We start from the raw sequence: 14,365 nt of genomic DNA on the forward strand, positions 1-14,365 counted from the left end.
AAAAAAAAACAAAGGAAAAAAAAAGGTTTAAATACAAATACTTTATTGTACATAAATAAATTACAATGTTGCCAAACACCAGTCGATCACATCTTCTAAAGCCAAAAGCTGTTGTTCTTTAGCAACCGTCTTGAAAATTCTAATCTTTCTTTCCAATTCTGATCTGCTTTGAGTAAGAGCATATTCACTTCCACATTTGCTGCATTGTCTTGCGAGATTTTCAGCTTTTACACTATGACATCGATTGCATGATAAATCTTGTAGTTGATATGATGCTAACCACTTTTGTACTTGAATAATCATTCGTTCCTCGATCAAATGCTTGTCATATTCCGATTTACATCCCTTGCACTTCCACGCTCGAACCTTTCCGCCCTGAGGCATTAGCTCTGGATCTCGGCAGAAATCTAAATCGGTTGTATAATTACAATAGGTACAAATAACCTCTGTCAACTTGTAAAATTCGCTTGGACGCGTAAACTGTACTTGTAGAGCAAAGTCACTGATACTCGAAACAGCAGACAATGCATCACGCTTAAGCAGCAGGACTGGTTCTTCAATTCTGTTGTCCAAAGACAAGACGCCAGTGATAAGTTTAATGAACTCGAGTGCAGGATTATTGCTGTCAGTGGGATGATTGGCAGCAAATTTGGAGATCCATCGCACGATCTTTCGTGACAGATCGCCTTCAACATACCTCTGCAGGTTCTTTGCTCTATCATCATTGGCAGGTTCATCTGTTTCTTCTTCCTGTATCGTAATCTCTCGAGGGAACTGAGCTTTAGAACGTGTGAGCATATAGATATACAGCGAGGTGTAATGGCCAAACTTTTCTCTTGCTCCGTTCGGTAGATGTTCTTCGATATTCCATTGCTTTGTGATAGCGGGCACATCATCCATGTAATTGCCGACCAAGACGCCTGCAAAATTACGTTCGTCCATCCAAAGAAGTACATCCCAAAATGCTTGTTTTTTCAGCTCAAGTATCTCAAAGACCTGTTTTCCTTCAATTGTCCTGTGCAAATATTCAAAAAAGGCAGCCGCACTTTCTTCGGTTTCCTTTGTCGTCGTCAGCAGGATGCGATGAAAGTTTGCAAAAACGATTTTGGCACCTAAGCGCTTTAGTTCGGCAATGAGTTGCATAAACACCTTCTTCATCAAACTGTGTACTAGACCATAAAGGGAGGGATCATGCATACAAGAATTTGGACTTAGGAGCCATCGATGAAGGGAGTCAACCATATGTTCAGCAATACCGCTTCCATTAGATACATATGTATTGAACCAGATTTGCACTATAGCACGAAGCATGGAGAACGTTTTACTGGAAATCATACCTTCACCAAAGCTGGAGGAAGTGATGATTGCACCATTTGCATAGTCATCTAATGTATGCGACACATTATCAAAACTGGTATGCCCCGCAGTACCTTCCAGTTCGTTGATAGAAGGGGCAATCATGAGTGTATTCAAACATAGCTTAGACAGATCAAGATCCACACATACTGTCTCATACGTTCCTGGAAAGTTGAGTTCGGGATTGATCACTTCGCTCGTGATTGATATATTTTCGTCTTCTTCACGACCACCCAAATCAGGCATTTTAGCAGTGGACCACCAGATGATCATATCGCTTTGTATCAAAGTTCTTGCAAACATAATATCGGCCATGAATGTATAAGGATCTTCGGGTATGTTACAAAACGGTACATTGGCGTAGCGTGCTTGACAAAGTCTTTCGTTTACCCATGTACCAAGTTCCATGTAATATTTGAATACACGCTTCAGCATCGGTTGAAGCCAGTTCAATGGGTCAAACTTGCTGTCTTGTTGGAGTGCTGGAATTCTCACGTATGGAAACTCTGTAATTAAGCGTGCATGCTGAATAAGATGAGCAGATGATCTTGGTGAATTGATCGCTATAACCGTCTTTCCCTTCTTTGCATTTTGATAATTCGATAAAGCTTTGTTGATTGCGTTTAGTGCATGTTTTTCGCTTGAATGATAACTCGTTTCGAATTCCATGGTCTCAGGTACAATAATAGTATCATCGATAACTCCCTTTTCGAGCATAGCTTCGTACCTTTCTCTATATATACGGGCCACGTTTGGCATTTGATGATTGTTCTTGTTCAAACCAACCACGAAGATCTGAGAAACAGCCAGTGTGGAACCAATGAGCGCAAAAAAGTGACGACTGTCTGAATGACCATGGAAGAGATACAGAAAGTGGAACGCTTTAGGATCACTCATGTAACTCTTTGTAAGGTCTGTTCTCTCTTTTAGTTCAAGTAGATTGAATTGATCATCCATTCGACGACTGGCGGTACCACTTGTTTTGTTATACTGACATATCGAGCCCAGCTGTAAGACTGCACGGACGATCAGTGGCACCTGTGTTTCATATACAGCATCAGTAGAAGGATGATTAAATATATTGGAGAACTTGTTCACTTCAGCCTGATATATATTTTCAGGCATTGTCACTTGAAAAAGATTCAAGCTTGGATGCGATCTAGGCAATGTACGAGAACTTTTGACCAATTCACATGCAGGATTCTGCTCTTTAACAACCTCGGGATTACCCTCTTTGCAGTTCAAATAGAATGTACGTGGAATAGTCAACCGGATATTGTACAGCTGGCCTTGCACCATCACCCACATTTTAAATTCACCAGGTATGTCTGTTTCTGCGATCTGAATGATCTCCCATAAGCTTGTAACGAGCGAACCTGTCTGTCTTCTAAAATAGCCACCGACACCATCCTTGGTTTGTTTTGTTGAAAGAGCACTGCCTAAATGCTCTCTGCGGTACGCTCGAATCATTCTCTGTCGCTTCCATTTTCTTTTCTGGAATTCAAGCCATGCAGGATAATCCTCCTCCCAGTTGGGCATGTTTTCAGGACGGTCTTCTTCTGGCAATGGCGCGTTTATATCAAATCCATCACTTTCGTCATTTTGGCGTTTGCGTTTCCTTGTCACCTTGGCTATTTTAGGAAGAAGGCCGTTGGCTTCAGTATGAGAGACATTCAATTCTTCAATGTCATCAACCTCCATATTGTCCTCTAATAATGGCTTATCGGTGCGGCTGAATATATCCGTGATCTTGTGCTGTCTGTACTTGTCGTTTCTTGCCGCAACACGCTTGAACAGCCAGTCGGGATGACGAACACGAGGAACAGGATTATGAACCTTTTGCATTGCCGCAGGAATAGTAATTAACTTTTGGATAACAGAGCCGAAACGGTCAAGGTAATAATCCCAGTCGAGAACGTCACGGATCTCAAAAGAGTCCAGCGAGTTGTCACCGAGCCATTTACGGAGGTAATGTTTTTTGACGCTTTCTTCGGATTGAAAGATGGCAACAGGAACAGCACGTTCAGAGACTGGTAATCCATAAGGACGAGCAGAAATAATAAAATTACAAGCCAAACCCTTGTCTTTTACCATCTGATCGCCTAAAAATTCTGCGAGACGCTTAGCTGTACTGATTGATGTAGACTTTTGACCGTCATACTGCGCAAGTGTCTTGGACATGTTTCTATTTTCCGCAATAAGCTCAAACAGTTCCTCATCCGTGATATCAGCCGCCTTGCTGTAGAGTACATCTAGCCATCTGTTGGCAACCTTTGCAACTGCAGCATAACACTCTTCAAGTGTATTTCCTTCTAAGAACACTTTGAAAATCTCTGTTTGAAAGATTTTGATAAGCTTCAATTCACCACGACGCTTTACTTCAAATCCTTTAAGTTCAGCAAGTGATCCATCCATGTTAAACACAGCATATCGTTTCTTCAAAAGCTTGTCTTCTTCGGTAGATGAAGGTAAAACCATAGCTCGATAAGGTCCATCAATTTCAAAAAAGATACTGTTTTCTTCACTCACAGAATATTCATATGTCTTTGGGTTAACCAGATGTTGATACTGTTTGTTGGTAAACTGTGCATGCACCAAATGATTCAACATAGTACATGGATAGTAAATACGAATGGATTTACCGTTTTTTAAAGTAAACGAAAACGTTTCAGGAAATGTCTTTGGTAGAATACACCAAATACCATCTGTATCGAGTTCCAATGGTCTACCGATGCGTTCAACAAGCTGACGAGCCATTTGGATGATATTTGAACCAGTTAAACAGACAATACCAGCCATTTCTAATGAATGCCAACGAGCAGCAGGCCTCATCACATAACCATAAAAGGAGTTTAAGATACACTTGTGAGCCAACTGAAGCGAATCATATAATACAATCATATTCTTTGCCTCTCCAATCTTGGCTGCAGATCCATCTTTGACAGCTTCATCCAGCTTTCCTTTCCAAGTTTTATGTAATCCCTTATATTCATAACGACGATCACGAAATGCACGAACAGTCTCTATATAGAACGGGTTTTCACGTTGACAAATGATGGATTCTCTTTCAATCGTCTTTGTCTCCTTGACTCTACTGTAAACCTTTCTAGAGTAATCCTTCAGACGGGCTCGCAACAATGTGGATTTTTCGGTATCACTAAGGGCATGCCATGGACGTGGTGGCTGATCTGGATATTTAGCAGGGAAGGTCTCTTGAGAAAGTTGGTTTTCGATCATTTTATATTCATTGCGCTTTGCTGGTGTAAATTCACCACGCCAGAGCCACTTCATTCGACGGTCGCAGTTCTTGTCTGGTTTGTTAAAATCACAGGTTGCACACATGGATTCGTCAATCATAGCATCAGGTTGAAGACGGTTAGTCAAGATGATATTGGGATACATGGCAGCAACATCCAAGTGATAGATCAAAGGCGCTTCCTGACGAATAGGTCGGGCTTTAAGGTCCTCAAGCTTGTCAATGATGGCTTGTTTTACTTCATGATAGTTTGTAATGTCTTCGAGTCTTTTCTTTTCTTCAACTGTAATGGTGAATTTTAAAGCGTCGTCCAATTGATCTATTAGCTATAGAAATGTAATGAATAAAGTGCACACATATCGAACTGTTAAGTATCTACCTCTTGTGCTGCAGATGGATCAACCTTAAAATCAGCGTTTATATCACTTCGAAACACGCCTGCCTCTAGGGCTTCGACATGACCGCCGACATAAGTCTCACTTTCTAACAGATGCCCATCATAGAATGAGATTGGATCGTCCACATGCTTATTGGGTATGATAACATTAGCTCTGTATGCTTCAACCTAGAACAAAGTTATTAAAGCATATCAATAAGACATAATACACTATCTTACCATGAGTAACTGCTCACAAAGGGTTCCTGTGCCTTTTCTTAGCACTTCATCAGGTATTAATGGAATGATATTACATAGTGAGAAAATGAAGGGGTGCACATATTTCATGTAGAGGTAGTAAGTTGCGACAGCATCTGATACTGAATATTGAGCCAACACTTGAGGCTGCTCACTAGCAAATCGAGTCATATCTTCTGGGTCTAATTCAAGTGGATTATAACCCAACTTGATGGTCGTCACTGCCTTTAAACCTTGACTTCCGTTGGGCAAATAAGAGTCACGTTGTACCCATCTGAATGCGTCCATATGAGATGCATGTTTACATTTATACTCGTCTTCGTCGTCCTTATAAACTCCAATTTCATGATACATATTTATTCCATGTGCCTTGGCTCTTCCTTCTACAAATGGCCAATCGAAAAAGTCACCGTTATATGTTACGAAGATTGTTGGTTTAGCTTCTTGTATGTGTTCGAAAAATCGTCTCAAGACTGCTTCTTCATTTGCTTCGTTGAAGATGGTGAATGGTCCTTCGAATTCAGGCTTTGGTGTATATTCAAAATCCTCAATATCTTGGCTGACAATTTCTCTGTTTGTGATCAAATAACCCTAGTAGATCATATAAGTTAGTTCTTTGGGGTGATATAAATTCATCTCCTTACTCTTCCGTCAATCATGTAAGAGATCATCATGATTTGATCGATATTGACATCAGGAAACTTAAGGGGAAGCTTTGTTGTTTCAATATCGAATGCTAGAATAATGGGTTCTGGACGATGAACTAAATCTGTACGTCGTGTGAGACTAATTGTACCATCTTCTTGAGCTTTTACATCGTACCAAAGACCGACACGAATGTCTACTCAAATGTTACCATCATTTTAATACGAATTGTGTATAATACCTACCAAGGTCTATGGCTGTACGAATGTGAAAGGGGATATCATATTCACGAATATCAATAACGTTTTCTAAAACTTCATCTGGACTTCTTCTAGAAGAGATTGCTGCTGAATAAATATCGTCATATCTGATCTTGTTTGAAGCACTTTATAGATATTAGTCAACTTGTTTAACTTTTCTTTCTTGCTCATACTTTATCATTTCTGCATAAGTATCAACTGCATCTAATTTGGCTTTATTTTTCTGAACGGCTGGCAGTAACACTTTACGTACATTCAGCAGATCCTTTATATTACGAAAACTAAGTTGTATAAAGGTACGGGTATGACCAACTAAATGATTTGGCTATCGAATGTGTCAATAAGATAGTAAATACAATGCCAATGACACACATACTTGTTTTAAATCTTCCTTCTTTACTCTTTTAAGCTTTTCTATCAGTCCTTCAAACCTCCTATGTAAATAATCTTCCACTTCACCTTCTGTTCCGGGCTAAAAGCAGAGTATTTTAGCAAATCTACATATATATATATACAACGTACCTTGCAGCCAATATAAAAGTATGGACTATACACTCTAGTCGCCTTGAATGTTTCCCCATTGTCATTAATAAAGTAAAATTCAACAGCTGATCTCCCACTTGGCCATTCAGAATCAGGAACTGCTGTCTGTTTAAAAAATATCAATACATATTATATAACAACCTCATCACTTGCTTACTGTATGCATATTCAAAAGCCAGCCTAAACGTTCAGGTCCTTCTTGATATCGTTCGAATCCGAATCTATATTCGATATCTTCCTGTATGCGAGCATCCTCAAAGCGTTGGTCGATATTTGAGGGTGCAGTTGTGCTCTTTGAAGGGAGTCCATATTTGTTAAATGAAGTTGAAGCAAAGTTTTTTTTGAATCCCTTTTGACCATTGAATCGTGATGAACTTAAGCCAAATTCAGGTCTACTGGGCATGCTATGTTATTAATTAGAATGTAGGAAATGAAAATGAAGGGGGACAGAAAAAGAAGGAGAGTGAGAGAGTCAGGTCCACGAAGAAACGCGAAAAAACAGTTATTTTTCTGAATCCGAAACAGTCCTAGACGCGTCCCTATTGAATGCTGTTTGTCAAAACAAAGCCAGTCAAAAATCTTCGAGCGCGATGGCGGTGTCGTTTTCAAATACCGCAGGTACAGCAGTAAATGTGAGAGGAATGACAATTTGTCTGTTATCAGTTGGTATTCTAAATTCAGACAAAATAATAAAAGATATTCAGATAAAAACTGGTAAAGATACTAAGCTATGCTAGTTTCTCTGTCAAGCCATGTATCCCAATAAGCTTCAGAGTGTCTAATACAGTTAAGGCAGTCTTCTGTTAGATTGAAACGATAGTATACTGTAAGTAATAAAATTATACGTAGGTTTACATATTAACTTCTATTTAATTTTTAAAATATAACAAGAATCTTAACATGCCGCTTGTAAAGAAGCTTGTATACGGTTACGCCTTGGATGAAGTTTTAAAAAACGCTACAATATCAGATATGCCAGAGAATTTCATTACACAATATGATCTCAATAGTGCACCAAACCTGCAAACATTTTTAAACGATGTGATTCAACTAGTGAGGAATAGAATGCCTCATTTTCCGCTTTCAAGAGAAGTAACCAAAAATCCGTTCACTGTTTTAGCCATGATGAATCATATTCACCAGTTTTATGAACAGGCGAATATACAATTACAACAGCATGTACAGCCACAACAACTACCAGAACACCTAGCGCAACCCATACAGATAGAACAACCACTGGAACAACTACCAGCTCAAGCAGTGCAGCTAGTCTGTCCACAGGAACAAACATGGTGGTCACAACAGCCTCGCCTATTTTCTCTTTTATCAAATCTTAAAAAGCTTGTTATAGCCTTTTAAACAGGCTTGATAAGTTAGTTGTGGGATGGAGATGGACTAATCATTACTCTTCCTTCAGGCTCTACATCGTCTACCCTGCGCTCAGAAGATTTTGTAGTAGAGATAACTGATACATTGCAAGCAGTGGAAGGAGCAGCAGGGCCGTCAGAAGCTGGATCGTTTGTAAGAAGCTCCTTTCCAGCACCACTTGTGGAACTAAGACCAGAAACGTCTTCGCCCCTACCCGTAGAACCAGAAGAGATTGATGCCAGTTACTCCATAGGTTGACTAGTGGGCTGATTCCTATGAACAGCAGAATGGGAACGTTCAGAAACAAATTGTATAATGTCTTTTTCCTTCAAGACAGAAAGCACCTCCTATGTAACTACATACAATATATTTACTCCTTCTGTGGCAATTATTTGTGTGCTAAGCAGATACATCTTACAAGATCAACAAATCATGTATTGTGAACAAAAATTGAGAAATGTATGGAATAACTTAAAGCACAATTTATTTATATATACATGATTTTATTTAAAGAAATCTATTTGCAGCTGTTTGAAGAATACTATTCTTTTGAGGGATATAACACATAAGAGCAAGCTCCCAGCGTTCTATTAGATGGCTTTGTGGTTCGTATATAGCGCGAAGGGCATTTGGATTTCTGTGTATATGTTTAACAACTTGGTCCCAGTCCTTTGCACTACAACGCTCATCAAAGCGCATCAATGCTGCATTAAGAGTATCAACAAGGATATAATCAAAATGTCTAAATGGTGGGTAAATTATACAGCGCCTCACTTCATTGAATTGTTGTGGGTATCTGAGCCACATGAGCATACTATATGCAAAGCAATCAATCCTATCGTTGTATGCACGTCGATGCTTGATGTATCGTTTACCAGCATTCACCACAGGGGTCGCCACAGCAGTAAAGATAACAGAGAGTACCATGCATCGGGAGATGCTATAGAAAAGCATACAACTTATCATCGATAAATAATACCTAAAAAGAAAAGTAGCAGAGGTAGCTCCAATCATAAGAATACTGTACTTGCTACATTATTGATAAGTCTCTTACAAATAGAGTCATTGCTAAAGACTTACTTTTCCCAGACATAGACCGTAGGATGACCAGATAGTTTTTTCAAGACTAAATTGGGTATACCATAAACTTCAGTCGTAGTTAACTCATCCTACATTAAATGTTATATTCAGAAACACTTGCTATATCATAAATTGTAAACTCATATTGTTAATATATTTCCTTATCTCATCCAAGAAATCATTCAGATAAAAGGTAGCAATGTTTTGTGGTAGCACTTGATGTTTGGGTTTCTTTTTTGTTCATTATATATCACATTTCCTTGTGCAGTACTCAAAGATTGTTCCATATGCTTCATAACCTTATTGATTCGCTTTATCATATCAGCGGTGCGTACATATTTATCAGATATGGACAATAGTCAACCAAGCTTGTATACCGGGCGCTGACGTACGTAAATTGGCTCACAAGTTAGCTTACCATTGATACAGATACCATTTTCAGGGCATGGAATACATGTTGAAGAAAGATATAAATAGCACAAGGGATGGTCTATAAGAAAAGAAAGTAGGCTAGTAAGAGTGTAATAAAGGGAAGAGGATGATAGTTACATTCTTGTGCTTTGTAAATTCTACAATAGCCATACTTGTATCTGAAGAGAGAGGTTGCCATTAAGAAAAAGGCAAGAGAAAGAGCGAGAGCTGCAAATAAGAATCTGAATGACAAGAAGTAATCGGCTGTGTTAGAAAGGAGATACACTATTTTTACAAATTGTTGGTCGTGCCTACAACAATTCTCTTTGATTCCACTCCGTCAGTCAATGCGGTATGGTTATCCGTAAGTGAAAAAATTGAATTGGCAATAGATGTACTGGCTGATTGTTGAGCTCTTAGTTTATAATAATATCTTTCGAAAGCGTTGGCCTTCCTGCTCCAGTTGGCATGCTGTTTAACTGCTTGAATTGAATGAGACTTCTCGACTGCCTTGGTACTTGAGGCTGTTCTGATTGAATGAGCTTTGCATTTATTGATATCAATTCCTGCCTTGTTCATTATTGACTTTATCCAATTTGAAACTGCTGACGGTCGTACCAATGAAGTTTCTTGTTACTGTTGTCCAAATACGTGAGGAATAACGTGTGATCCTTTGGAAGTAATCGTCGAATCGATGCTGTTTTTTGAATGAAAAAGTATAGTGTTATTGTGGGGCATAAATCCTTATCTTCAACCAATCCAAGTTGTGTCGATTTCATATTCCTTTCTTTAGCTTCAGGAAAGTGTATAATCACTGGTATAGCTTGTCCTTCTTCAGCCTTGAAATAGATGTTCTGAAATTGCAGTCTGCCAATATCCGACCTTGGTCTTGCCATAGTAGCTAAGCATTAAAGTGAGCGTGTCTTCCATTATAAGTCTGTTAAAGTGAGAATAGTGTTGTCTGTCTAAGTGTTCTTGATAAAATTTGTGCGTATGTTAGTGTCCCAGATAATCATATCAGCTTCTTTTGGAATCTTGATTTCTCGGTGTCTTTTTGCTTGAAAGGATTGTGCAATCTTTTCTTGTTGTGCTAAAAGTGATTGTGTTGGGTGAAGAACTTTGAATACGGAGGCGATAGCTGAGCGAATACCATTGAGGTGTTGTACTGAGTATTGTCGGTTATCCATGAGAAATTTGAAGACGAGGTCAACGTTGTATTCTTGCGGATCAGCTGTTGGCTGTTGCTGTCTACACCAATCTTCCCATTTTCGCCATCCATTGCTGTATACTCTGTTGGTATTCTGACGTGTGTCGCATGCTAAAAATTCTATTTCATCTTCTTCCATACCTTTGTTCTTTCTTTTCTTCTTGATAATTTCCATGCGACCATTTTCCATTGTTGAAGTTGGAATAACATCGGTTTTGCTAGCTGTTTCATTCTCAATAACATTGGAAACCAATGCTGTGTTGTCCACAACAATGTTATCATCACTGCTGACTTTATTTTCTGTCGCTTCATCTGTTGTATTACTTGAGGCATAAATTGCCAAGATGGGAACAGGTACATTCCCGTTGTTTTCCACTGCTAACTGAAGGCGCCAAGAGCTGTAGCTGCCGGGTCTGGATGTAGACTTCAAAATTGAGGTAGTTGATGATTCGCACGTGGTGCAAAGGCGTTAATCTTTAGAGACCCCTACATCTGGTTGATCGTGTTGAATATTCTCTTTGGCAGTTGTATTTCGTATAGTGGATCCTGGATTGTTGTTTGACTGAGTTGATTGGCTTGGATGTTGTCTATTCCTGGAATATGCTGACGTTCTGCCTTGAGATCGAATTTGTTGCATAAATCTTGCACTTGTACTGCCAGTTGCTATAGTTTTGGTGAGGATGTGCCGCCTGACTTGGTTACGAATTTTAATGCGGTAATACTGTCGGTAAAAAGTTTTATCGTGTTATTTTTGTATTTTCGCGCATGAAGTTGAGGTGCGAATAGAATTACTGATAATTCCCTGACATTGATAGATTGGGTTTTTTCTTCTTCGGCCCAACATCCTATTGTTTCGAGCTCTGATGATGTTAGTCCCTGGGTGATATCCGAAGCATCTAGTGGATCGTAATTGCTGGTTTCGGACTGTCTACTTTCTGTATCGGTAACCCATGCTTGTCTGTAACAGAGCTCATCCACCATTGTAACTCGGCTCTGCTATTGTTCAAGTGTCTGAATAGTGCTTCCCATTTCTGGCGATATATTTGCAAACTGTGAGCTGGGTCCCGCTGCAGAAACCTGATGTGTAATAACGCTTCCCCAATTGCTGGAATCATGCATGTCATCTTTCCCATAAGGCTCGCATACCATATGTAAGAGCGAGTTGGCTGTTGAACAGCTTGCTTGATTCGATTGATCAATTTGTTTATTTTCTTGACAGGTACTGTAATCTTCATATTGGTTGAATTGAATGAAAACCCCAGAAATTCCTGTTTGTGTAATGGAGTTAGTATGTTTTTCTCTCGATTTAACATAAATCCTAAGGATGCCAAATGGGTAATTACTCTGGTACAGGCTTTGTGCATTTCCGCCTTGGTCTGAGCTAACAGGCAGATATCGTCTAGATAATAGATTAAGCGAATTCCTTCCTTCCATAATTGTTCCACCACAAATATCTTTGAAAATACTCGTGGGCTGGCACTCATCCCAAAAGCTAGAGTTCCGTATTGATAGACAATTCCTTGATTCATGAATATTAGGTATTTTCGTAATTGAGGATGAAGTTCTACGGCAACATACGCATCCTTCAAATCCAAATTTGCATATAAAATCGTTCTTCTCCATTATTTCGCGTAATGCTGGAATTCCTTCCATTTTGAAATGCTGATACTGAATATAAGTGCTGATTGTGGGTTGCGTCTACCACAGCTGCCGTTGCCTCCACTCTAACCTTGGATGTGGTTATAAGCTTACTAGCTACGCTTTATTCTCAGTAATATAAAAATAAAAATTCTTGGTTCAAATCTGTTATATTTTCAAGCGGATAAATTTCATCATCCACTTACATATCGATCATAAAAACCTCATTTCCTTGGTTACCTAACATATTTTCTTTCCCGTCTTCGTGAATAAGAATCCATACTGAATTGTATATAAAAGTGAGAAAGAAAGGAACCTGATACTGCACGAATTTTTTTTCATAATTTACACGAAATTATTTTCTTTCAATTGCAGAGCCTGAATCAATTTTTATTTTTAAACTGCACGAATTTTTTTCCTGGAGGTAAAAATACAAGTGTTAAAAATTGCCATGATCATTTTTTTAACTGTAAGTTTCTTCGGATAATCCTGTCTTTGCTCATATAGCTGATGGAGGCTTTCAGATGACAGGGAGTTGCCTGACTGCAAACGAGCCAATTCGTTTGCACCAATTCCCTCTCTCAATTCATCGTCGTCTCTGTCAGACTCATAGTCAGACTCATCACCAGGGCTATGATCGGAATCGGATTCATCGTCTTCATTGCTGTTATCATTCTATATGAAATTATTTGTTAGTATTTGTATAAAAGAGTGTATGTTTGCTTTAAACTTACAATAGGATTTTGATTATCCATGACAGCGTAGTACGCGTCTACTATCTCATCACGCCTACTGAGGATGTTGCTCTTGAAGAGACGGTACAGCTCAACTCGTCTCATCAATGGGCCAAATGGGACATCGTGATTCATGAGAATGTCCTCTAGATCAGTTTTCTTGAGGCGGCGCAAGTCTTGGCTTGGGCCTAATGACAATGTAAGTCAACTGTACAAATCTGTAGAGTCTTTTTATAAAGACCTTGTTTTGTTAACTTACGTAGGTAATAAAATTCCTCCGGAATAATTCGATGGTTCATGAAAAGAAGATGAGAAAAAAAAGAGAGGTACGTCGTAAAAACAAGCTTATCATCTAATTCACTGTGATAACTTCGAATTGATTCATTGGACGAACTGTTGGTAGGTTCCGTAAGCGCACATGATACCCCCTATTTTACTAAACAAACGAATGCATCTTATTTTTGCTTACACCACAGATCAAAGATAATTCGAAAAAGCGGATGTGATAAATGAACAAGAAAACCATAACTCGTAGCTTTGTGTTTAGAAAGAGGAGAAAGCAAGACCCCTTGGGGGTACAAAAGACGTATCTGACTTGCAGGAACTAAGCTGAGATGTTTTGATATTTTTGCTGTAGGCTTGAAACTTTTTGTCCTTTTAGTGAACAGTATAAACAAATAAAAATACCCTTGTAAGGTCCTTAGACGTTCTTAAAGCATTAAGCAAGACAAAATCAAAGTGAGTTGGAAAAAAGGAACAATAGGAGTACGCTTGATCTAAGCTGGACTACTTTGATCTGCTTCGTTTTTAAGTTCCGCTTTAAAGGGGCGTCAAACATCTTTACTATCGTCACATGTCATCATTTGCTCTCTCACACACTTTACTTTAAATGATATAAAAGTAGATGTTATCTCTTCATTTACAAATGCAGTTAATCGATAAATCTACGGGATGATGCTTGGGTGCTTACCTATGGATAGACTTACCTGAGTTTTAACCAACAGATCAGCCCATTTATGCATGTTGATAGCGCGTAAAGATATCAAAAGGTAGATCATCAACTTAAACATCAACAATAATGTCACTCTGTACACGTGCTCCCTTATCATAACCATAACAACTCAAGTCTATGGATTTTACTTTAGCATTCAGTCAAAAGAAAAGGCTTGAGCGGCATTAGAAAAAACCACTAAGCCCTGTCTGCACTGCAATTGTTTCATAAATATATATGCA

General features: G+C 38.9%; 4 protein-coding genes across 4 annotated transcripts; 1 reads left to right on the plus strand and 3 right to left on the minus strand.

The window, feature by feature from the left end:
• Nucleotides 1-56: 56 nt before the first annotated feature.
• On the minus strand, nt 57-7,195 carry RHIMIDRAFT_253688 (DUF1744-domain-containing protein). The gene is made up of 9 exons (XM_023611041.1): nt 6,852-7,195; nt 6,674-6,799; nt 6,528-6,623; nt 6,325-6,476; nt 6,137-6,276; nt 5,891-6,087; nt 5,229-5,837; nt 4,992-5,177; nt 57-4,938 (listed from the first exon to the last, which is right to left on the minus strand). The coding sequence occupies exons 1-9, from the start codon at nt 7,095-7,097 to the stop codon at nt 61-63; spliced, it is 6,630 nt and encodes a 2,209-aa protein (XP_023471030.1). The 5' UTR covers nt 7,098-7,195; the 3' UTR covers nt 57-60.
• Nucleotides 7,196-7,594: 399 nt separating this feature from the next.
• RHIMIDRAFT_243408 (uncharacterized protein) lies at nt 7,595-8,053 on the plus strand (the record flags this gene model as incomplete). Its single annotated transcript, XM_023609937.1, has 1 exon — nt 7,595-8,053. The coding sequence occupies one exon, from the start codon at nt 7,595-7,597 to the stop codon at nt 8,051-8,053; it is 459 nt and encodes a 152-aa protein (XP_023471031.1).
• A 516-nt stretch (nt 8,054-8,569) lies between these two features.
• On the minus strand, nt 8,570-9,578 carry RHIMIDRAFT_243409 (uncharacterized protein; the record flags this gene model as incomplete). The annotated part of the gene is made up of 3 exons (XM_023609938.1): nt 8,570-9,041; nt 9,143-9,231; nt 9,561-9,578. The coding sequence occupies 3 exons, from the start codon at nt 9,576-9,578 to the stop codon at nt 8,570-8,572; spliced, it is 579 nt and encodes a 192-aa protein (XP_023471032.1).
• A 3,124-nt stretch (nt 9,579-12,702) lies between these two features.
• On the minus strand, nt 12,703-13,445 carry RHIMIDRAFT_310075 (uncharacterized protein). Its single transcript, XM_023614621.1, has 3 exons — nt 13,392-13,445; nt 13,133-13,320; nt 12,703-13,073 (listed from the first exon to the last, which is right to left on the minus strand). The coding sequence occupies exons 1-3, from the start codon at nt 13,429-13,431 to the stop codon at nt 12,795-12,797; spliced, it is 507 nt and encodes a 168-aa protein (XP_023471033.1). The 5' UTR covers nt 13,432-13,445; the 3' UTR covers nt 12,703-12,794.
• Between the last annotated feature and the right edge of the window lie 920 nt (nt 13,446-14,365).

This window comes from Rhizopus microsporus, assembly GCF_002708625.1.
Source record: "Rhizopus microsporus ATCC 52813 unplaced genomic scaffold scaffold_1, whole genome shotgun sequence".
Classification (NCBI taxonomy): Eukaryota; Fungi; Mucoromycota; class Mucoromycetes; order Mucorales; family Rhizopodaceae; genus Rhizopus; species Rhizopus microsporus.

What these genes read in the sequence shown, in the direction of transcription:
- RHIMIDRAFT_253688 (XM_023611041.1), bottom strand. Translation starts at nt 7,097, where the DNA reads ATGCCCAGTAGACCTGAATTTGGCTTAAGTTCATCACGATTCAATGGT. An exon ending in AGAAGGAAGATTTAAAACAA is followed by an intron (nt 6,477 to 6,527) that starts GTATGTGTGTCA and finishes CACATTCGATAG; the next exon opens with CCAAATCATTTAGTTGGTCA. An exon ending in CTTACATGATTGACGGAAGA is followed by an intron (nt 5,838 to 5,890) that starts GTAAGGAGATGA and finishes ATGATCTACTAG; the next exon opens with GGTTATTTGATCACAAACAG.
- RHIMIDRAFT_310075 (XM_023614621.1), bottom strand. Translation starts at nt 13,431, where the DNA reads ATGAACCATCGAATTATTCCGGAGGAATTTTATTACCTAC. An exon ending in GGAGGAATTTTATTACCTAC is followed by an intron (nt 13,321 to 13,391) that starts GTAAGTTAACAA and finishes CATTGTCATTAG; the next exon opens with GCCCAAGCCAAGACTTGCGC. An exon ending in TGGATAATCAAAATCCTATT is followed by an intron (nt 13,074 to 13,132) that starts GTAAGTTTAAAG and finishes AATTTCATATAG; the next exon opens with AATGATAACAGCAATGAAGA.